The following is a 22934-nucleotide window of genomic DNA, read 5'->3' on the forward strand; positions in this document are numbered from 1 at the left end:
GGAAGTGGCTTGAGGGAAGATGGAGTTGAGGGAAGATGGAGTTAAGGGAAGTACTTTTTTATTTTTTTAAACAATGAAGAAGACTTGAGCATGTTGGTTGGAAGAAAGGAAGGGGATTGGAACGAGGGAGATCGAAAAGGCATGGAGCTAATGGAGAATGCCAGGTTCTGGAAAAGGCTGCAGGAGATTAAGGATATGGATTGATCCGTGACCCTCAAAAAGAGGGACCATCTCTTCTTCTAAGGCAGGAGAGAAGAGATGTCATAACATGAAGATGGGATTAAGTTTTGATAGGGGCATGGAGGCAAGCATTGAGAGAATTCTCATCTCATAGTCTCTGCTTATACTGGGGAGTATATTGTTTCCTGAGAGCTCTGAGGCTGGAGCAAGAGATGTAAGAGAATGGTGAAGGTTTGGAGCACTGCCGTGGAGTGGGGCAGAAATAACTAGGGATACGTGAAAGCATTGCTGGTGTAGCCATCGAGGAGAGCGAGATTTCCAGCAAGCCTGACAGCCTGGGTGTGGTCGGGAATTGGGGACATGATCAGATGACCTGGGTTTGGGCACTGGTGAGTGGGGGGACAGAATGGTAGAAATGAGAGAATCTGTATGCTGGTGAGAGTATGACCGACCCCAGGCTGGAATCGGGAGGAAGGGAAGCCAGGTAGGGGCCGAGGGGCCAGGAGGAGCTGACACAGTGACACAGAGTTGCTGAAGGGGAAGGAAGTGGAAGGCTGTGGTCAAAGAAATGTATTACTCAGTCCAACACCATGAAATGGAGAAGTTCAGGGAGATGACAGAGTCCAGAGAGTAGCCATGTGGGGCAGGGGCTGAAGTGAAGTGGCAATGAAGTCATTTGAAGAGGGACCCAGAGTACACTGGAGAATGTCCCTGTTAGATGGTTTACATCCCCTAACTTTTTCCTTCCCTTCCACCTACTCACCAAGCCTTCCATTTACACAGTAGATGGAGGTGATCTCCAAAGGTGAGCTTTAGGATGAAGGGAAAGGAAAATAACCAGGAGAAGGAAATGACTGTTGGAACATAAAGAAGAGTGACCTTGGACAGGGAACACGTGGACTTCAATCCCAGCGCTTCTATTTCCTAGACCCCTTGTCCTTGAGCAAGTCAACTTCTAAGCTTCAATTGCCCCACCTGTGAAATGGGGATGATGATCCCGGTCTCACTCACATTACAGTGCTCTTCTTAGACTCACATGGTTTAATGAGTCATAAAGCACACATCATGGACTGCACACAAGTTCTAGAAGGCATTCAGTAGATACTACAATCAATGTTTATCATCATCATGAAATCAAAATTGTATAAGGGAAAATCTTTTCATGATTTTGAAATATAAGTACCTCCTAATTTCACTGGGAGTGGAGTGGGGAAAAGAAAGTGGGCACATGATGGACTGGAGCAGTGGATTGTCCACAGTAAAGAACTGTGTGTGTGTGTGTGTAACTGACATAGTCTTTCTTGTCATCTCAAGGCACAAATGGTTCATGTCTCTTTTACTATGTAGTTAATCCCTAGAGCCCCAAGTTGTCCAGATTAGGAGGAAATGTAATAGTTCATGCTTAAGTGCCCCCTCCCAGCCTCCTCATGTTGCCCGAGGACCATGGAGACCTATTCGGTCTAGCTGATCAGTCCTGCTGCTAGAGTTCAAGCAAAGTGAGAGCGGGGTGATCTGACCCACCAATCAGTAACCAGGGCTCTTGGCTGCCATTGATTCCATCACAGCCTCTGGGGGGAACTGTGGACAGCTGACCCCCAACCACCCAATGTTGTCCCCTGCTCCTTGCTCTAACTATGCCTCTTCTTGTCTTGACCACGGTGCCACCCTTGGGCTCCCAAGGAAACAGCATCGTCAGCATCATCAGCTTGCCCCCAAAGCATGACTACCGCATCCACATGGTGGGGGGCAAGCCAGAAGGTCTTCCCACCTCCTCCCTCACCCCCTGAATTCTCAGCCTGGACTCAGAACTCGAGTCAACCAATCCACTTGGAACCTCTTTAGACTCTCAGAAAGTGTCTAATAATTTTGGACTTGAAAGACAGGGTCTCGATTCCTCTCCTTTTAGGAGGTCACCTGGTCCTTAAGCAAATGTCTATTTGGTCCATTTGCTCCCCCTGTGGCCAGCTCTGCATCGAAAGGGGTGCTCGAAGGGGCAGCCTTTCTCTTTGGCCACCAAAGGTTCTCTCCTCCCTCCCTCCAGGGCAATGAGTGCCTATTTACAATGAGTGCCTAATTCTATGGCCTCAGTAAAATTTCTCTATAAACAAAGAAGTGTTTCTCCTAGAGAAAAAATAGCTGGCAGTCTCACTGGAAAATGTTAAGATCCCTGACCCAGCACTTCCCACAACACACACATACGGCTTGTCTGCACTGACTTATGAGTGCACTAAAATCCTGGGAAACATTCTTTTTTTTTAAATTGAAGTATAGCTTTTTTTTAAAATTAATTAATTTATTTATTTATTTTTGGCTGTGTTGGGTCTTCGTTTCTGTGCAAGGGCTTTCTCCAGTTGTGGCGAGCGGGGGCCACTCTTCATCGCGGTGCGCGGGCCTCTCACTATCGTGGCCTCTCTTGTTGCGGAGCACAGGCTCCAGACGCGCAGGCTCAGTAGTTGTGGCTCACGGGCCTAGTTGCTCCGCGGCATGTGGGATCTTCCCAGACCAGGGCTCGAACCCGTGTCCCCTGCATTGGCAGGCAGATTCTCAACCACTGCGCCACCAGGGAAGCCCCTGGGAAACATTCTTTTCCCCATTTTGATTTAATCAGGGCAGGGATTGTCAACTCTAGGATCTCTCTGGCACCTTCCAGCTCTAGTTATCTTCCCCTAATTCATTCATTATCACATATATGTCAAGCCCCTAATGCTAGGTGTTGGTGCTGGGGATACAGGACAAAAATCCCTGCCCTCCTGCACGCCTGCCATTCCCACCGCATTAAAAACAGCTCAGAGGAGAACAATGTAAAGTGCTCTCACTACCCTGGCTATATTTTTGAACAATAAATAAGTTGCAGAGTTGGATTATTTAATAATGCTTTGTTCTCAAGTCCCTGCATCTAAGCCAGAAAAGTTGCATGTGCTTTGCAGAACAATTTCCCCCCACTTCACTCTCTCCTCCCGACAAATACCTTCAGCATCCTCATTCAGACCCTCTCTCAGACTCCAATTTACGTAAATGCAGGAAGAGCTTTGGAGTGTAGCCAGTGCTTTGCAACCGCAGGTTCCACCAGCGAGCCACCTGAAACTATTAACAAAGAAAGAGCTTTTCTTGGGCTGAACTTTCCCTTTCTCGGCATGCACGTTTTGCAACCAAAAGGGAGAAGCAGCCCATCCCCAAAGAGGGATTTATGGGGCCCCTGAAAGCCACCATTTGGTAGAGGTCCAGGCACTGTTTCCCCAGCCCTGGCACGATCTTGTCCCCAAATAGAAGAAGTGGGGAACTCGGTAAACCAAAAGTCTTGCTCCCCTACTCATTTCCCTGCCTGATACTAAATCATCCCATAATTCAGCTGTCTGGGAGAAATGCTGTGAGATTCTTGGGCTGTTCATCAGTTCAAACAATATTTGTTGAGAACGCATTATAGGAAAGACACTGTACCAGGTGCTGGGATCTGGCCTGGGCAAGGGCCTTGAGGTGGGAAGGAGCACGGAGGGTTCTAGAAGCCAAGAATGACTCTGGGGGCCACAGGAGGTTAAAGGCAGACCTGTCAGAATGTGAACTTCTGCTGAGAGTTGGCTGCTGTTGGAGAAACTGATACCCTAACTCGATTTGGGGGCTGCTCCTCTCTGACCCTCAGTTTCTGTCAGCCCCTAAAGGCTCTCTCTCTGTCCACACACAGACAAGAAAACAGCGATAAAAAAGAACCTGGGAAATCGAGACCTGACTGCATGATATAGATGCCCAATCCACTTTCAGAGCAAGAAATAAGAGTGGAGGCTTGGGGACTTCCCCAGTGGTCCAGTGGTTAAGAATCCACGCTTCCAACTGCAGGACGTGCGGGTTGGATCCTTGGCTGGCGAACTAAGATCCCACATGCCATGTGGTGCAGCCAAAAAAAAAAAAAAAAAAAAAGCATCAGGGTTTTCCTGGGCTTGGCCTTGTACCCGGAGACTGTCTGAGATCGTACTTCCTCAGGCCCTCAGAGTGACACAGCTCTTTACACGTTGCTTACAAAGCACCTTTGGCTTATTATTTCGTATGAGTCTCATGACAACGTTAGAAATGCTGTCTTAATAATCATACGTTACAGAAGAGGCCCAGAGAAGTCAAGTGACTTGTGCAAAGCCATCCAGCTAGATAGAAGCAGAGCCAGGCCTCTGGCCCTAGTGGTCTGACATTGCCTAGGGCTCTTTCCACGATTCAAGTTTCCCTCTTCTTTACCCCCTCTCTTCTCTTACACTTTCCATGTCCCTGTTTTCTTTTTTCTGCCTGTGCCTTTCTCCTGTTTGTGCCACCCAGCCCGCCAGCGCAGCCTCTACCCCATGCACCCTACGCTTCAGCCCAGGGGTGCCCAAATATAGACCAACAATCATCTGAGGGTAAGAGGAGAGCTTAGAAAAAAATACAGCTTTGGGGGGTGGGGGAGGGATGGATTGGGAGTTTGGGGTTAGCAGATGCAAACTATTATATAGAGAATAGATAAACAACAAGGTCCTACTGTAGAGCACAGGGAACTATATTCAATATCCTGTGATAAACCACAATGGAAAAGAATATAAAAAAGAATATAAATATATATGTATAACTGAATCACTTTGCTGTATAGCAGAAACTAACACAACATTGTAAATCAACTATACTTCAATTTTAAAAAGGGGGAAAAAAACAAAAAATAATCTTTAAAGAATAAAATTACAGACTGCGATTCAGCAGGTCAGAGGTGAAGACCGGAACTCTATTTTTGTTAGGTTCAGTTGTCCTTAACTATCTGGAGGTCATGGATGCCTTTGCTAATCTGATGGCAGCTATGGACCTGCTAATCTGATGGCAGCTATGGACCTGCTCTCCAGAAAAATACACAATCACATAAATGTGGGAGACAATTACAGACGGTTCTTGAAGCCTAGCCAGGAGCCACAGATAAGACCCTTGTCTAGACAAAATGAACTGCTCATGTTTCCCACCCCTGACCACAATTTCCCCTGCTGAGCCCTTTTAAGGTTCTTCTAATGGGACGATAGACCAGTATCATAAGCCTCACCTGGGAGCTGGTTAGAAATGCAGGACCTCAGGCCCACCCAAGACCTACGGAATCAGAATCTGTATTTAACAAGATCCCAAGAAGATATGTGAGCACTTTAAATCTCTGATCTCTATAAGTTCGCTCTAAAATGCACTCCTCCATCCAATAATCACCCAAGGTTCAAAACCTGCCAGCCCCTGAGCCCATCTTAAAAGAACCACCATGAAGCTTTCCTGAGCCCCTTAGCTGGGGCTCTCACAGCTCTGCATCTCTCTGGTTATTGCAGTGATTCCGTGTGTCACTTGCGTTTCCTTCAGAGGACCCCAACACAGGTGTTAAAACACGGATGCCATAGAAGGCTGTCAAAGCGATGTTTCTCTGTCTCCACTCCACCTGCTGTCCATGAGCTCTGTTTCCCTACGATGCCCCCAAATTCAGGGCTGGCACAGGGGTACCTCAGATGTGCTCGCCAGTCCCCTTGACACTGCCCAGGGCACCTTGGGCAGTGCAATCCCAAGAAAGTGGTTTCTCCCACACTGTGCTACCCCTGGTTACAGTATATCTGGGGAGGCGTATCGAGTCTTACACAGTCATTATCCTAACAATTTTCTTAGACGTGACCCCCTTGCCCAGAGCAGCCCCCTCACTGTAGGGCTCAGGTGCTGGTCCCTGAGGACTGGCCCAGAAGGCAGTCTAAGTGACAAGCCCCCCACTTGGCTGAGACCCATTCTCTCCCCCCGCAACCAACAAGAGCTGGCTGTCGCAGGTGAATCTTTCCTTTCTTTTCCCATAGGCTATCCCCTCCTGCTCCCTCCCCCCAAACATCCTTGGCTCTTTCATACATATAAACTTGGGGCAGATCCACCCAGAACACAGGAAATGCCTGGATGCTGAAGCTTGGGGTGAGCACTGCTTAGGTTTATTTATAAACTCAGCCCGACTTCCCGTGGATACTTAATCATCTCATCTGGAAAGCAGGCTGCATGTCTGGCTCGCTTTTCCCATCCTCCACCCCCAGTCCCCTACCTGGTGCTGTGCACCAAAACGATGCTAACTGTTTGTGTGTTATAACAAGGAGCTAGTGCAACATCTGAGGAAGGGTGCCACGCTGAGAACCCAGAAACGGACAAATCCCCACAAACTCTGCCGTTCATCTACTACGTCACCTCAGGCCTGTCACAGCCTCTTTCTTGGCCTCAATTTCCCCATCTGTGAAACAGGAAGACAATCTCCAAGGTTCTGTTTTGTGTTTTTTTTAAATAAATTTATTTATTTATTTATGGCTGTGTTGGGTCTTCGTTTCTGTACGAGGGCTTTCTCTAGTTGCGGCGAGCGGGGGCCACTCTTCATCGCCGTGCGCGGGCCTTTCACTATCGCGGCCTCTCCTGTTGCGGAGCACAGGCTCCAGACGCGCAGGCTCAGTAGTTGTGGCTCACGGACCTAGCCGCTCCGCGGCATGTGGGATCCTCCCGGACCGGGGCTCGAACCCGTGTCCCCTGCATTGGCAGGTGGATTCCTAACCACTGCGCCACCAGGGAAGCCCCAAGGTTCTGTTTTTATCTGACATTCTGTGCAAGAAAAGAATGGATTTCTCATCCTTGAAAGGCAAGGGATCTCAGAGTTGGGGCCCCAGGAAAATAAGCTCTGTCCTCCCTAGAATTCAGATCTCACGTAGAGGAGAACGGGAGGTAGCAGCTGGAGGAGAGGCCTGGGGAAATGTCTAGAAAGGACCTAACGGGTGCAAGGCCTACTGTGTATCTCACTCAAAGGCCTGAGCCGGGGGAGCATCAGCAAGCAAAGGCGAGGGCGCCCCGTGCTAGATGCAGAGGGGGAAGCAGGCGAACTGTGGAAGGGACCAAGGCAGGGGCGAGGTGCTGGCTTCTGATATGTCTAGAAAGCTCACTCTCAGTTCCTCTTTCCTTTGCCCCTGACACTGAGTGGGAGTCTGGGCCGATGATCAAGGTCCACGCGGAAGATCGTGGTTGGGGCTGGGGGCGGGGTCAGCCCACAGGGAGGAAGGAAGGAAAGATTATTCACCAAGAGGAACTTTTCCATTCCTTATCTATGTGTTGTTGAGGAGGGGGTCCCAGGGGGACTGGGGATTCTGGGGAACAGCAAAACCTTAACCCTGCCTTCTCCCCACAGCTCTCCCCGGGCCTTTCCCTTGCATGCCCTCAAGCCGGACACCAACCCGGACCTTGCACTGGGATGTTCGCAGCACAGCCCCACGTGAGACGTCTCTGGCTCCAAACCCAGCATCTGGAATGCAGGCTCCAGCCAAGTTCATTCTTCTCCAAGGAATCTGGGAACTTCCAGAGCTGCCTCAGAGTGGGAATTTCCACTTGTTTCTCCCATCCTGTGACTGACCCTCCAGCTGGGGGAGAGCACCTCTTCTTGACTGAGCAGAAGTGAGAGGGAGACGGCTACCATCTTCCAGAAGACTTTCTCTTCTGATTCATCCTTCACGTTTGATCTGTTTATTGCCTGACACTTGCAGTGACTGAGTCACTTTCCAAAAATGGTGATCCCTTCCTGAAGCAGAGACATGGCTTCAAATACTCAGAAGTCTGCCTGAAAACTCAGAAAAAAACCAGAAAACTTCTCCGTGTGACTATGGGTGACCAGGGGCCAGCTGCTCTCCCTGCCCATAGCAAGAATATGGTTTCCTTATGTAAGAAGAGGAGATTTACTGTAAGATCTCTACCGGTGCATTGGCTCTAGGAGACGAGGAATGATAACTACCTGGCAGAATCAAGAGAGAGTAGTTTCAAGATCTCAACATCTTTATTTTTTTAGGGGAATTATATTTTTATTTATAAAGACAAATTATCAATGTCATGAATGAAAGATGATACATCAGCATTTAACCTTTAGACAATAAAGAGGTAATAAGAGAATACTGTGGACAAATATATGTCCATAAATTGAACATGATACATAAAATCGACCAATACATCACAAGAAACAAATTACCAAAACTTTCCCGCAAAGAAATAGAGAACCTGAATAATCATATACGAAAGCCTGATATCTATCCAGTTAAAAACTTTCCAAATAAAACCTTCAGACCCAGATGTTCTATTACTTTTCAATATTATGGGGGTTTTGTAGTTTTTTTCCTTATAGATTTACATTTTTTAAGATCTCAACATCTTTACATTTGTTACCCTAGACAAAAATCCAAGGAATGACCGGATTCTAGAAGGAAACGGGATGCAATCCACCAAGTCCACAGAAAAGGACACTAATAGATTAGAGAGGAGTTTCCATTAATATGAGGAAAAATGTCTTGGAAGTTAAGGTGAGATGGTCTGGGAAGACATACATGAAGTTACACAGTCTCCATTCCTGAAAATACTTGACTCATTCAGTAAGAATGGATAGAGCCATTGGCCGAGCACTGAGCCAAACAGCCCAAGTCGGGGGAGAGGGGGTGGTAGAGGGGTTAAAAAGAGTCAGGCAGAATGCAGTTAAGGCTCCTAGAGGGGTGCAAGCAGAGCAGTACACAAGTTAATTTGTTCTCTTTGTCCTGCCTTTTTGGAATTACACCCAAGAGCCTGGCATGGCCTCTCCATCGATTCTCTGCTCTTAGATTCTCTAGGAAACCAATATCCATCCTGAGACATTAAGCCTAGTGCCTGGAAGTAGGGATTCTGGAATCAGTGTCCTGGGTGGGAATCTCAGTCCCACCTGCTATTACCTGTGAGATCCTCGACAAGTGAGCTGACTTCAGTTTCAATGTAAGGCAAGTTGGGTTGTTTGGAGGACCAATGAGACAATGCTGGAAATCACCCAAGCACAGGGCCTGGCTCCTGGGAAACACTCAATGACGCCAGCGAGTCCTCTTCTTCGCCATTACTGACCTCTAACTATGGACCAGATACAGTCGTTTGTTCAATAGAACCCATCTCTTATTACAAATGTAGTAATGGTTACAAATGGCAGATGGTTCTTCCAAAAAGTTCCATGTATTTCATAGACCTTATCTCAAAGACTCTTTAAGAAAGAAAGGTCACCAGCTCCTTCCACGCCCACTGGGCAAAGACCAAGCAAGCTCAAAAGCACGAGGCAGTGGAATGAGGGAGTAGAGACCTGAATTCGAGGCTCGGCTTAGCCACCAACATGCCTCAAGGAATCCTATCATATTTGTAAAAGAAAAGAGTTCACTGAAATGAATGCTAAGGTCTTAGGTATTATGACTGCTTCTGGGGTTTCTGAGGAAATCTAAGACAGAGCTGCAGCATGAAGGCAAGTGTTCTAATTCCAGTAATACTGTTCCTTTGCTCACTCCTGCTACCTAGGAATCCAGAAAGAAGCTGGGATAACAGCTGCCGTAGCAGAGGACACGCTTCTTGTCTTGTCTGCCTGCTGTGCTAACCACAGGCTCCAAATCCCATAATGACTTAACCGCAAGGAACATCTCCGACTCCCCTTTAGATGTCTGTTAGTTTGGCAGAGGCTGAGGACAGAGGGCACCCAGATAAATGACCAGACAGCCAGCTGGAGAATGTGCCCCTTTCATATGTCCTAGTCATGACAGCACAAGACACTGGGTTCTTCTTGGGGGAACTCAAGCAGGTTACTTAACTTCTCTGTATCTTGGTTGCCTGGCTATAAAATGGGAATGAACAATACCTACTAGATGGGGTTGGAGAATTGAAAGACTTGGCATTTGTAAAGGGCTTAGAATATTCCTGGCACAGAGTAAGAACTGCATTAGTATTACATGAAAATTTCTTTTGCAGCACTACATGATCTAGATGGCTTCTTCCAAGTCTTAAATCCGATGATTCTAGAATTCACTTTTATAGTTTAAAAAAACCCTATAGTTTGGCTAAGCTTCCATTGTGCCACCATCCTACATTCTAAAGAGCCAAGGGATTTAATACGCTGTTCGGGGAGGCTGCCAAGACTTCAGGACCCTTTCTTGGTTTGAAGGTCCCCTGGGATGTTGCTTGAAGGTGGACCAGGGTTAAACCAGGGTTAAGCTCAGAGATGCTTTCATCGTCCTTATGACCTCTCTTTCCCTTGCTTCCTTTCTTTTCTGCAGAGTTTTCACTTCAGAGAAAGCGGAATCCTTAAGAATAAACCATTTGGTTTATGTCTGTGGTCTCTCGGGATATAACTGTACCCTGCTCGTCCCATTTCTTTTTATCTCAGCTGCGAATGGAAAAAGTGCCCAGTCCTGACCTACCACTTCTCTCTCTTACTTCCTGGAAATGTCCTTGGGTGCTTCACTTGCTCAGCACTTTCAAGATTCCACTTCGTCATTCATTGAGGATGATGCTGCCCTGGGCCAGCCTCTCTCCCATTGCTCCACCCTCTTGGTTTTCAATAAAAGGCAGGCAAAGCCACTGCAGGAGCAGAGAGGCTGAGATCAATCCAGAAACCAACAGCTCCCACGCTGAATCTTGAATCCTCTCCCTCCAACATGAAGGTGTCCGCAGCCCTCCTGTGTCTACTGCTCACAGCAGCCGCCTTCAGCACCCAGGTGCTCGCTCAGCCAGGTAAGCCCCCTGTCTCTTTCCCTTTGAAGCACATCACCCCATCTCTGGGTCATGATGGGCCATCAGAGCAGAAGCGTACCCACACTCTCGCTTTAACTACAAGATCAGGAAAGTCAGAGAGGCATAGGAGTGAGCTTGATCACAGAGCTTCCCTTGGGCAGAGCCTGGATGAGAATTCCAGCTGTAGACCCCAAATCCAGCTCCTTCCAGGACTCCAGCTCTGGAAGCATGAACCCAGAGCAGTTACTGCCCTGGCTCCTTTCAGCAACATTTGGGGACTGGGATATAAAGAGAGGGGGTTCTCTGGCAGAGTATTTCCAGATACTGTGGAGGGCAGAGGAGGAGACCTGGAATCTGGACTCCAGAGACTCAGTTTTGCAGAGGCAGTGGGTACCAGGGAAACTCACAACCAAGCATCGATTACTTGGAGCCTAAAGGGGACCCACAGCTGTTGGGTCCCTGACCCTGATAACTTGGATTATTAGCTCCTCCTAACAGCACTTCCAAAAGTTATTTAGTTTTAACAGAGCTCCCTTCCCTCAGTTCATTATCGATGCTATATACCCATTTTAGAGCATAGGAAACTGAGTTTGTATGCTATTCTAGCATAGGCAGAAGTATTGGGATTTAAGCAGTTCTACCTCCACTCCTGACTCCATTTTGTGTTCTCCATACTCCTCTTTTCTGCTCTGATTGAGATCAGAAAGAACCTACTCCATCCTAAAGTGCTTTTTCTTTGTGGTTCTATTTCCAGATGCAATTAACTCCCCAGTCACCTGCTGCTATACACTCACCAATAAGAAGATCTCTACGCAGAGGCTGATGAGCTATAGAAGAGTCACCAGCAGCAAGTGTCCCAAAGAAGCTGTGATGTGAGTTTAACACTTCAGGCCTCCGTGGTCCAGTTCTTCCTCGGGGCGCTAGGGGCATGGCTCACAAATGTAAAGTCAGAGAGTTACATGACCTAATCCAATATCCAAAGGTGCCCAATGGAAAAACTGCAGCCACAAGGGAAAAAGTTACTCCTAACATCACTCTCCATCTGGGTGCTTATTCAGACCATCCCAGTTTCTTTAGCCTGAAATCAGGATGGCTTTAACTGTGCCATCTACAGGACTGACTTGCCCTGGGCTCCCTCCTTCCACCTGCCTTCCTCCTCAAGTTCCCATGGCAGCGTCTTGGGGCAAATAGCCTGCATTCATAGGCTGAAATCTCAACGGAACTCCATCTAACCGTCCCCTCTCTCCTCCACAGCTTCAAGACCATACTGGGCAAGGAGATCTGTGCAGACCCCAAGCAGAAGTGGGTCCAGGACTCCATGAGACATCTGGATAAGACAAGGCAAACTCCAAAGCCTTGAGCACTCCCTCCACAACCCGAGAATCTGAAGACAGTTTGTTTTCTTCTAGCTTTCCTTAACTGCCCTCTGATGTTATCTTATTATAATTTTAAAGAGTATGAACTTTATTGATATGAAACATGATGTCTTAAGTAATATTAATCTTATTTAAGTTATTGATGTTTTAAGTTTATCTTCCATGACTACTAGTGTTTTGTTTGTTTTTTTAAATGGAGATTTGGGCAAATTGCTTTCCTCTGTGAATCCCAATTCTACCCCTGGGATGGCGGGAGGGTCCTTGCAAGGATGATTAATGAAAAAACTTTTTGTTTTGCATTCTAAGTCATTGCTGAAAGTGCTATTGTGGAAATGTATATTATGTAACTATTGAACAAAATATATATATTTTTGTACAAAACCTGTCTTTTGACATTTTCTTGAAGGAAATTAAAAAGCTGAGTATAATCTTGGTGAAGGGGGAGGAGCAGGGTTTCAGAGCATGGGGCTCATGTTTTGGAAGAATAAGAATGTGAACTGGCTCTGGTCTTTTCCACTGGGTGAGCTCATCTGAGTGCCTACAGAAGAATTTTTATGGCAGGATCCAATCAGGCATTTCATCACTACCACTCCAATCCCCGACACCATCTGCCCAGATCCCAATGACCCTTGTCACCTGTTTAGCAACAGCCCACCCACCCCCATCCTTTTGCTCACAGCCCTTGACCCCTGCCCTCAATATCTCCTATAATCTATTGCAACTTTCCCCTAACTGTGTTACTTTCCTCCAATTTCTCCCCCTCCTGTTAATCCTCCAACTTGGAGTAATACAGACACTGTAGACATTGGGAAATCAGGGAGAGACTTAATGACCATCGATAAGATTCATTAAGAATATATGACTTGAACTTATCTTTGATGAATGTATGAGATTTTTCTAGACAAATTACAAGATCATTAAGAAAAGGAGAGGGAATTACCTGGCGGTCCAGTGGTTAGGACTCTGTGATCTCACTGCCGAGGGCCAAGTTTCAATCCCTGGTCGGGAAACTAAAATCCCACAAGCCATGTGGCATGGCCAAAAAAGAAAAAAGAAAAAGGAAAAGAAAAGGAGAAGAGTGGGACCAAATATCTAGAGGTAAAAATGATGATGACATGTCCATCAAGGAGGGAGAAAACCAATTAGATGAGAATTGGGCTCCATGTCTGTGTCAAGCGACAGGGAAGATTAGGAAGGAAGGTTGAGCAAAGGGTTTTATTTATTTATTTATATTTTGGCTGCGTTGGGTCTTCGTTGCTGCACACGTGCCTTCTCTAGTTGCAGCGAGCGGGGGCTACCCTTCGTTGCAGTGTGCGGGCTTCTCATTGCGGTGGCTTCTCTTGTTGTGGAGCACGGGCTCTAGATGCACGGGCTTCAGCAGTTGTGGCACATAGGCTCTAAGCGCAGGCTCAGTAGTTGTGGCGCACAGGCTTAGTTTCTCCACACAGGCTTAGTTGCTCCATGGCATGTGGGATCTTCCTGCACCAGGGCTCGAACCCTTGTTCCCTGCATTGGCAGACGAATTCTTAACCATTGCGCCACCAGGGAAGTCCCGAGTAAAGGGTTTTAAATGTCAAGGTGGCAAGTTAATACTCAGCCTCATAGGTTAACAGGAGATGCTGGAAATGTTTGGGCCACTGAGGAAGGACATGTCCATGTTCAGAGGTTCAGAGATGAGTTTCAGTAAATGTAACTTACTGGCTTCATGCAGACCTGGACAAGTAGGGACAAGGAAGAGGCTACTGCCATGGTCCAGGCAAGAGATGATGAGTGTCTGAATATGGAGTATAAGAGGTAACATCGGAGAAAAATGAGCTGGGCAGAGTGAAATGCTGGGTATCGTAGATGGAGGAGAAGACCTGTGACTTAAGATACAGAGGAAGCTCCTTCTACAACCTACATTTTAAGGGGACAGCTTTTCCTGAAACCAGAATGCACTTTTCTCCATCACTATCTCCCAATCCCAACCCCAGGAGCCTGGGATCATATTTTAGATGGATAGGCCTCTTTTTCCAGAATGTCCACCTAAGTTGTCTATTCCTTTGCATGGCTCTTTTTTTAATTAATTAATTTATTTATTTTTGGCTGTGTTGGGTCTTCGTTTCTGTGCGAGGGCTTTCCCTAGTTGCGGCAAGCGGGGTCCACTCTTCACCGCGGTGCGCGGGCCTCTCACTATCGCGGCCTCTCCCGTTGCGGAGCACAGGCTCCAGACGCGCAGGCTCAGCAATTGTGGCTCACGGGCCTAGTCACTCCGCGGCATGTGGGATCTTCCCAGACCAGGGCTCGAACCCGTGTCCCCTGCATTGGCAGGCGGATTCTCAACCACTGCGCCACCAGGGAAGCCTCTTTGCATGGTTTTTGACCTACCTGTGAGGCATTTGACCCACCTAGACACAGACAGTTCCTCCACTAAGGAAAGCAAATATCTTGCCCTGTGAATAAACTCTGCACGGTGAATTTGCAGATACCGAGGCCACTCTTGTGGGGAGAGGGCTGCTGTATCAAGCTAGATCAGGCAGTGCCTTTGGCAGTAGGGGAGAACCCTGGTTGGCAGAAGGACACTTAGGTTCTAATCCCGGAACTGGCACTGACTCACTCTGTTACCTAGGGCAGGTTGAGTATTCTGAGTCTCCATCAGTAAAATGGGGATGATGTTGTATTACATGTAGGAACCCAGCAGACCCTAGGTTTTGGGATCTGGGGGTATGTCTTTCGGAAAACTTTCATTTCTACAACCTAGAGCTGAAGAGGAAGAGAGGGGATTCTGCTTCCAGATTCCTGAGCCCATCCGGAGTCCCTGATTCTGGCTGAGGGATTCCATCAGAGCTCCAAGGAACACTCCCAAAGTGCCCTGGTACATCAGTTAGCAGACAATTCACTGGCAGCTATTAATGGAACTCACTGACCCTCGTGCCAGGTCCAACAGTACCCCCTGTCCGTCCTTCACTCCTCCAATCCTCAGCCTTGACCGCTCAAATTGCAGTGGATGCCAGGAGGCAAAAACAGAATGAAAAGCAAGCAAATGGGGCATCACCCTACAGCTTACTGAGCATCAGACCCTCTAATGCCAGGCTGATTTGAAGTGGAGGGTCTGGAAAGAGGGGAGGCTTAGGGGCGGGGCAATGCGTGTGCTCAAGTCCCCAAAATAATCTACTCACATTCCCTTTGCAACCCATATCTACTCACTTTCAGGAAACCTTGAATCCATTTTTGTTGTTGCTGTTGTTCCAGCTAAGCATGGGATTCCTTGCTCCTTGCATGACGAATCTCTGAGCACAAAGTACTGGCAAGAGGCCCTGTTTTAGGAGGGAATGCCAAGTGTATTCATATCCTGTCACTGCCAACAGTCTGTTCCAGGAAACCTAAGCTTTTCCTGTCATGCTCAAAATTCTTCCAGCCTCTTCTCATTGCCCCATTCTAAAGTCACTTCTACATGTTTTAGTATTTGTAATAGCAGCACCCCACTTCCCGGTACCAAAATCTGTATTCATTCCTTATTGCCACTGTAACAAATTATCATAAACTTAATGCCTTAAAACAATACAAATATATTATCTTACAGTTCTGGAGATGTTTAAAATGGGTCCGTAGGGCTGCATTCCTTCTGGAGACTCTAAGGGTGAATCAGTTTTCTTACCTTTTCCAACTTCTAGAGGCTTTCTGCATCCCTTAGCTCCTGGCCCCCTCCTCTATTCACAGCAGCCTTTTTTTTTTTTCTCTGCCCCCCCGCCCACCCTTTCCACCTTCTCCCCACACACCTGATAATGGTGAATAAAAGACTGGGGCAAAAGAAATAAGCCAGAGAAAGAGAGAGAGAGAAGGGGCAGGTGATAGGCATTAGCCAGATTCTGTGATCCTTCATTCATCTTCCCTGCATATAGCGGGAGAGCTATATAGGATCAAAGTTCACATATACTATCGAAATTAAGATGGTATTAACCTGAACTAGATTGTTACAAATTACAATAATAGCAGTAATCCTCATAGTGCCCACTAAGAAAATAACTCAAAAATATACAATAAAAGAGAAGAGGAAATAAAATGGTACACGAGAAACTATGGAGCACAAAAAAATTTAAAAAGTAATGGAAAGAAGAGTGAAGTCAGTAAGATGACCAAATAAGATGTCCCTTGCTCATATCTCCCCATCAACAACAACAATCTTTCAGCTATCCATGAACAAAAGTGCCTTTTTGGAGCTGTGGGATCGAGCACTGTATGCCACGGGACCTGGGAGGAGTCTTGCCCACCCATTCATCAGGTCAAAAGCATATAGATCGAAGTCCTAGCTGTGAAATCTGCAGGAGCCCATGAATTGGCACCAGCCTCTCCTGTCTGTGGTTTGGAAGCCCCTGGAGAACAGTGTCTTAGCCAGTTACCCACAGATGAGAGAACCTTTGTGGAAGTCCAGGTTTCCAGTGGATATGTTCCAGCACACCACAGAGTTGGAGCAAAAAAATCAAGTTTGGATGCTTGGGAGAGCGTAACAGGACCAGTTTCACGTTACCTGCATTACCCCTCCCCCAAAGTGGTACAGCTCAGTGCCAAGAAGGACATTCTGGGCTGCTGTGCTTTCTCCTGGGAGGTTGGGGAGCGGAGAGTGAGATTGTGTGTGTGAACTTCCCCAGCTCCCCAGCTGTGTGGACACTGCCCCAGAGACCCATTTCTTTCCTGCTCCTTACAGAGTCTTGATTCCCTACTACATACATGACTAGGGGGCAGGAAGAGGCTGGGAGAGCAGCAGATCGAACTTTGGGGAGACATTAGAAGGATGCAGATCCTAGTAATTGCATTGCAGACTCTGAGAAGCCTGCAAGATCTCAGCTGCAGATCCCCCTAAGTGGCCCACGGGCACCCCAGCACTCCATGAGCCTCACCCACACACACACACGAAACCTGTGGCTGGCTCCCTCTGAGTGTTCCCGACAATGACAAGAGCGAGCTTTGGCAGACAGCTAGAGAGCACATGCAGGAAGCCGGCCTGAATCTGTGCCTCACGGAGAGATCTACTTGAGCTTTAGCCTCGCCCTTGAGAAAGCAAAGGAGGCTGTCAAGCACTTGGCAGGCTTGAGAGAAGGCATGCAAGTTAAAAATTCTGCCACAAAGGGGAGCTTAAAGCATGGAGCAAGCATATTTTTAGAAGTTCTGAGAGAACCTCAAAATCCCTAGCAGGGTTGACAGGAGGTATTTCTCTCCTGAAGTCACTCAGTTAAGACCAGAGGGAGTGACTGCTACTTCAGATTCAAAGAAAGCAACACAAGACTTCACAGAACATGAAAAGTCGAGGAAACGTGACACCATCAAAGCATCACAATAATCTTCCAGTAACTGACCCAAAGACACTGAGATCTATTATTTACCTGAAAAAGAATTTTAAATGTCCGTTTAAAGGAATCTCAATGAGCTACAAGAACATGGAGAAAGACAATTCAACAAAATTAGTCAAAAAATATATACACAAACAAAATAAGTTTAACAAGGAGATAGAAAATCATTTAAAAAAAAATCTGTGGCTGGAGATACAATGAATGAAATGAAAAATACAATAGATGCCATCAACAGCAGAATGGACCAAGAAGAATTTGTGAAATAGAAGGCAAGACCTTTGAAATTATTAGTCAGAGGAGAACAAAGAAAAAAGAAGTAAAAAGAGTGAAGAAAGACTTTGCGATCTATTGAATACCGTCAAAAGAAACAATCTGTGAATTATTGGAGTCCCAAAGGAGAAGAGAGCGAGAAGGGGGCAGAAAGCTTATTTAAAGAAATAATGGCTAAGAACTTCACAAATCTGGAGAGAGATTTGGATATTCAAGTTCATGAAGTTATAGGTTCCCAAACAAACTCAAAGAGATCTTCTCCAAGACATGTTGTAATAAAACAGTCAAAAATCAGACAGAGAGAATCTTAAAAGTGCAAGAGAAAAGAAGCTTGTAACTTAAAAAAGCAACTCCCATAAGGTTGTCAGTGGATTTCTCAGCAAAAACCTTGCAGTCAGAAGAGAGTTGGATGTTATAGTGAAAGTGCTGAAAGAAAAAAAAAAGCGTCAACCAAGAACACTCTACCTGGAAAAGTTGTCCTTCAGAAGTGAAGAAAAGGTAAAGATTTTCCCAGATAAACAAAAACTGAGGGAGTTTATCACCTCTAGACCTGCCTTACAAGAAATGCTGAAAGGAGTTCTCCAAGCTGAAATGAAAGGACATTAATTAGTTATATGAAAATATACACTACACTGGTAAAGGTACACATATAGTCAAATTCAGAATACTCTAACACTGTAATATGATTTTACACTTAACTCTAGTACAAAAGTTAAAGGACAAAAGTATTAAAAATAAATACAGCTACAATAATTTGTTAATGGTTACATGATACACAAAAAGGTTAATTGTAACATAACAAACATAAAAGGGGGATAAATGAGTACAGTTTTTGTACACAATCAAAGTAAAGTTGTTAACAGTGTAAAATAGACTGCTGTATCTATAAGATGTATTATGTAAGCCTCATGGTAAACACAAAGCAAAAAACTATAGCAGATACATAAAAGATAAAGAGAAGGGAATCAAAGCATACCACTATGAAAAAGCATCAGTTCACAAAGGAAGGCAGTGAGAGAGGAAGAAAGGTTCAAGGGAACTACAATATATTAAGAAAACAATAAGAAGGCAGTCCTAAGTCCTTACCTACCAATTATTACTCTAAATGTGAATGGATTAAATTCTCCATAAAAGGCATAGTGTGGCTGAATGGATTAAAAAGACAAGACCCAACTATATGCTTCCTACAAGAGACTCACTTCAGCTTTAAGGACACACACAGGCTCAAAGTGAAGGGGTGAAAAAAGATATTCGATGCAAGTAGAAACAAAAAGGGAGCAGAAGTAGCTATACTTATATCAGACAAAATAGACTTTAAGCCAAAAACTGTAAGAAGAAACAAAGGAGGTCATTATACAAGGATAAAGGTGTCAGTTCATCAAGAGAATATAACAATCATAAGTACATATGCACCCAATATTGAAGCAACTGAATATATTAAGCAAATACTAACAGATCTAAAGAGAGAAATAGACAACAATATTAGTAGGGGACTTAAATACCTCATTTTCAATAATGGCTAGATCATCCAGACAGAAAATCAATAAGAAAATATTAGACTTGAACTATACTTTAGACCAAATGCACCTGACAGACATATACAAAACATTTCATCCAACAGCAGCAGAATACACATTCTTCTCAATCACACACAAAACATTCTCCAGGATAGATCATATTATAGATAACAAAATAAGTCTTAGCAAATTTGAAAAGATTGAAATTATGCCAAGTATTTTTCTGAACACAATGGTATGAAACCATAAATCAATAACGGGAGAAAAACTGGAAAATTCACAAATATGAAAATGAAACAACACACTCCTGAACAATGGGTCAATGAAGAATCAAAAGGGAGATCAAAAAAAAAATCTTGAAACAAGTAGAAATGGAAACACAATACACCAAAACTTATAGGATGCATCAAAAACACTCTAAGAGGGAAGTGTATAGTGATAAATGCCTTCATCAAGAAAAAAAAAAAAAAAGATCTCAAATAAACAACCTAACTGTACACCTTAAGAAACTAGAAAAAAGAGGAACAAACTCAGCCCAAAGCTAGCAGAAGAAAGGAAATAACAAAGATCAGAACAGAAATAAATTAAACTGAGTCCAGAAAAACAACAGAAAAGATCAACAAAACTAAGAGCTGTTGGTTTTTGTTTTTTGAAAAGATAAACAAAAGTTGACAGTTAGTTACACTGAGAAAACTAAGAAAAAGAAGAAAGAAGGCTCAAATAAATAGAAGACTCAAATAAATATAAAATCAGAAATTAAAAAGAAGACATTACAACCAATACCACAGAAATACAAAGGATCATAAGGGACTACATGAACAATTTACACCAACAAATTAGATAACCTAGAAGTAATGGATCAATTCCTAGAAACTTACAACCGACCAAAACCAAGTCATGAAGAAATAGAAAATCTGAACAGACCAATACTAAGTAAGGAGATTGAATAGGCAATCGAAAATCTTCTAACAAAGAAAAGCCCAGGACTAAAAGGTTTCCCTGATGAATTCTACCAAACATTTAAAGAAGAATTAATGCCAATTTTTCGCAAAGTCTTCCAAAAATTTGAAGAGGAGGAAGCACTCTCAAACTAATTTTACGAGGCCAGCGTTACCCGATATCAAAGCTAGACACTACAAGAAAAGAAACCTACAGCCCATGTTCCTGATGAATATAAATGCAAAAATCCTCAAAATATCCCAAGCTGAATTCAAGAGCACATGTAAAGGATCTTATACCATATCAAGTGGATTTACCCCTGAGACGTAACTATGGTTCAACACACACAAATCAATAAATGTGGTACACCACATTAATAGAATGAAAGATAAAAACCACGATTTTCTCAACAGATGCAGAAAAAGCATTTGATGAAATACAACATCCTTTCATGATAAAAACTTTCAACAAAAGGGGTATAAAAGGAACATACCTCAACATAATAGAAGCCATAGATGACAAGCCCACAGCTAATATCACACCCAACAGTGTAAGGTTGAAAGCTAAAACAGTGGTTTTAAAACGTGTCTGCAAATTCTTTTACACTCCTTACATTAAGATACGTGGTCTATGTTCCCTAGCCTTGCACCCGGGAGCCTAAAAGGAAAATGGGGAAATTCCTTTCATCTCCTTGACCTTGGTATCCCTACTTCCTTCCTTGTTCTGCAGAAAGTGTTTTATTTCAAAAAGCAGAGTGCTTAATAACAGCCAGAGGTCACATCCTGTGGTCTGACTGGGTATAGCCCCTACCTCCCCTACCGCTCCTGATCTTAGAAGGAAAACAGGCCAGCATCAACTCACACTTTTCTCTATCTCCTAACAGCTTCCTTAGGGCAGGGTGATGGCTCGGCCGATTTATTACTCCATCCAGTGATTCATCCAGAAGAATAAGGGCCTCTCACCCACTGACTTTCTCCCTATTCCTGTGTGCTCTCTATAAAAAGTAGGCAGAGCCACCAGAGGGGAAGAGAGGCTGAGACCAACTCAGAAACCAGCAACTGCCATGGTGAAGCTCAAGTCCTCACCCCCCATCATAGAGGTCTCTGTCGTCCTCCTGTGTCTACCGCTCACAACAGCCGCCTTCAGCACCCAGGTGCTCGCTCAGCCACGCAAGCCCCCCTCTTCTTCCCTTTGAAGCACATCACCCCATCTCTAGGTCATGATGGGCCTTCAGAGCAGAAAGGTATCCACACTCTCACTTTAACAACTGTTTTTACAAGATCGGAAAAGTCTGAGAAGGATAAGGAATAAGCCTGACTGCACGGCTGCTCCTGGGCAAAGCCAGGATGGGAATTCCAGCTGTGGACACCAAATTCAGCTCCTTCCAGAACTCCAGCTCTGGAAACATGATCCTAGTGCAGTTACTACCCTGGCTCCTTTCAGCAGTGTTTGGGGACCAGGATATCAAAGAGAGAGGGTCTGTACCAGTGGGTGTGCAGAATATTTCCAAATATGGTGGCGGGCAAAGGAGGAGACCCAGAATCTGGACTCCAGAGACGTATCTCTGCAGAGGCAGTGGGTATCAGGAAAACTCATGACTGGGCATAGATTGGCTGGAGCCTAATAGAGGACCCATACCTGAGGTCCTCTTGCCCTAAGGAATTGTAATATTCTATTCGCCCCTCCAAGCATGTCAGCCCAGAGTTGCCGTCAGTTCTTCTCCTCTCATTTGGTGATGGTGCCCTCCCACTTTACAGCACATGCAAGTGAGACGGAGAGTTTAAGGAACACCTCAAAGGGCAGATCACTGGGTTTAGGATGGGCAGTTTCCCTTTTCTTTGACTCCTCCTTCTATGGTTCTCTACTTTATAAACAGAAAGCCCCGGAACACAGTCTAAGTAGCCTTTCTTTTGTTGTTTCACTCAGAAGGAATTAATCATTCAACCGCCTGCTACTACAGACTCACCAATAAGTAGATCCCCATCCAGAAGCTGGAGAGCTACAGAAGAATTATCAGCAGCCAGTGTCCCCAGGAAGCTGTGATGTGAGTGGACCACGACCACCCACGTTCAATCCTCGGTCCTGAGTTCTTCCCCCGGGGCAGTGGATAGGGTTATTATCAGACTGAGTTGGAGATGCTTTAAACCATCTCTAATCCAATCCTAGAAATTTTCCATTGAGAAAACTGAATTCAAGAAAATAAAGAGACTTCTCCCTCCCAGGTCCTGTCCAGTCATTGGTTCAGCTCTACAGTTCCTTCATCCAGGAGCCAGGATGGCTTCCCCTGGACCAGCAAAGGCAGCTGCTTCTCCTAAGGCCCCTTCTTCCTCCTCCATCCCTGGGGCAGCTCCTTCATCCAGATTATTGGGCCAGACATGTTTCCTATACAGTAGGTTACACTCCCAGGCCTGAATACTCAAGGCTCCCCATCTAACTGTGCCGTCTCTCCTCCACAGCTTCAAGCCCAAACTGGCCAAGGAGGTCTGTGCTGACCCCAAGCAGAAATGGGTCCAGGATGTCAGGACAAGAAAACTCAAACGCCAAAGCTTTGACACTCATGGGTGCACTGAAGCCAAGCTGGCACCTGAGAAACAATTAATTTATATTCCCTATCCTTTCCAAGATGCATTCTGCGATAATTTTATTATAATTCTAAAGAACGTGAGCTTTGCGTAATAATTTGAATCATAGTTTTTCTTCCATAATATTTTATATTTTTAAAAGTAATATTCTAATTTAATGTGACATGGAATTAATTCAGTTAATTAATTTAATGAAAGTGGGATTTAAATGCA

At 45.2% G+C, this 22934-nt stretch overlaps 1 protein-coding gene and 1 pseudogene across 1 annotated transcript; both read left to right on the top strand.

Moving 5' to 3' along the window:
* Positions 1–10581: 10581 nt before the first annotated feature.
* Positions 10582–12436, top strand: LOC133079749 (C-C motif chemokine 2). The gene is made up of 3 exons (XM_061175393.1): positions 10582–10710; positions 11465–11582; positions 11965–12436. Exons 1-3 carry the CDS (start codon positions 10635–10637, stop codon positions 12068–12070), a joined length of 300 nt encoding a protein of 99 aa, XP_061031376.1. The 5' UTR covers positions 10582–10634; the 3' UTR covers positions 12071–12436.
* An 8766-nt stretch (positions 12437–21202) lies between these two features.
* Positions 21203–22691, top strand: LOC133080761 (C-C motif chemokine 7-like; annotated as a pseudogene).
* Positions 22692–22934: the final 243 nt, after the last annotated feature.

Source organism: Eubalaena glacialis, chromosome 19 (assembly GCF_028564815.1).
Source record: "Eubalaena glacialis isolate mEubGla1 chromosome 19, mEubGla1.1.hap2.+ XY, whole genome shotgun sequence".
NCBI classification, from domain to species: Eukaryota; Metazoa; Chordata; class Mammalia; order Artiodactyla; family Balaenidae; genus Eubalaena; species Eubalaena glacialis.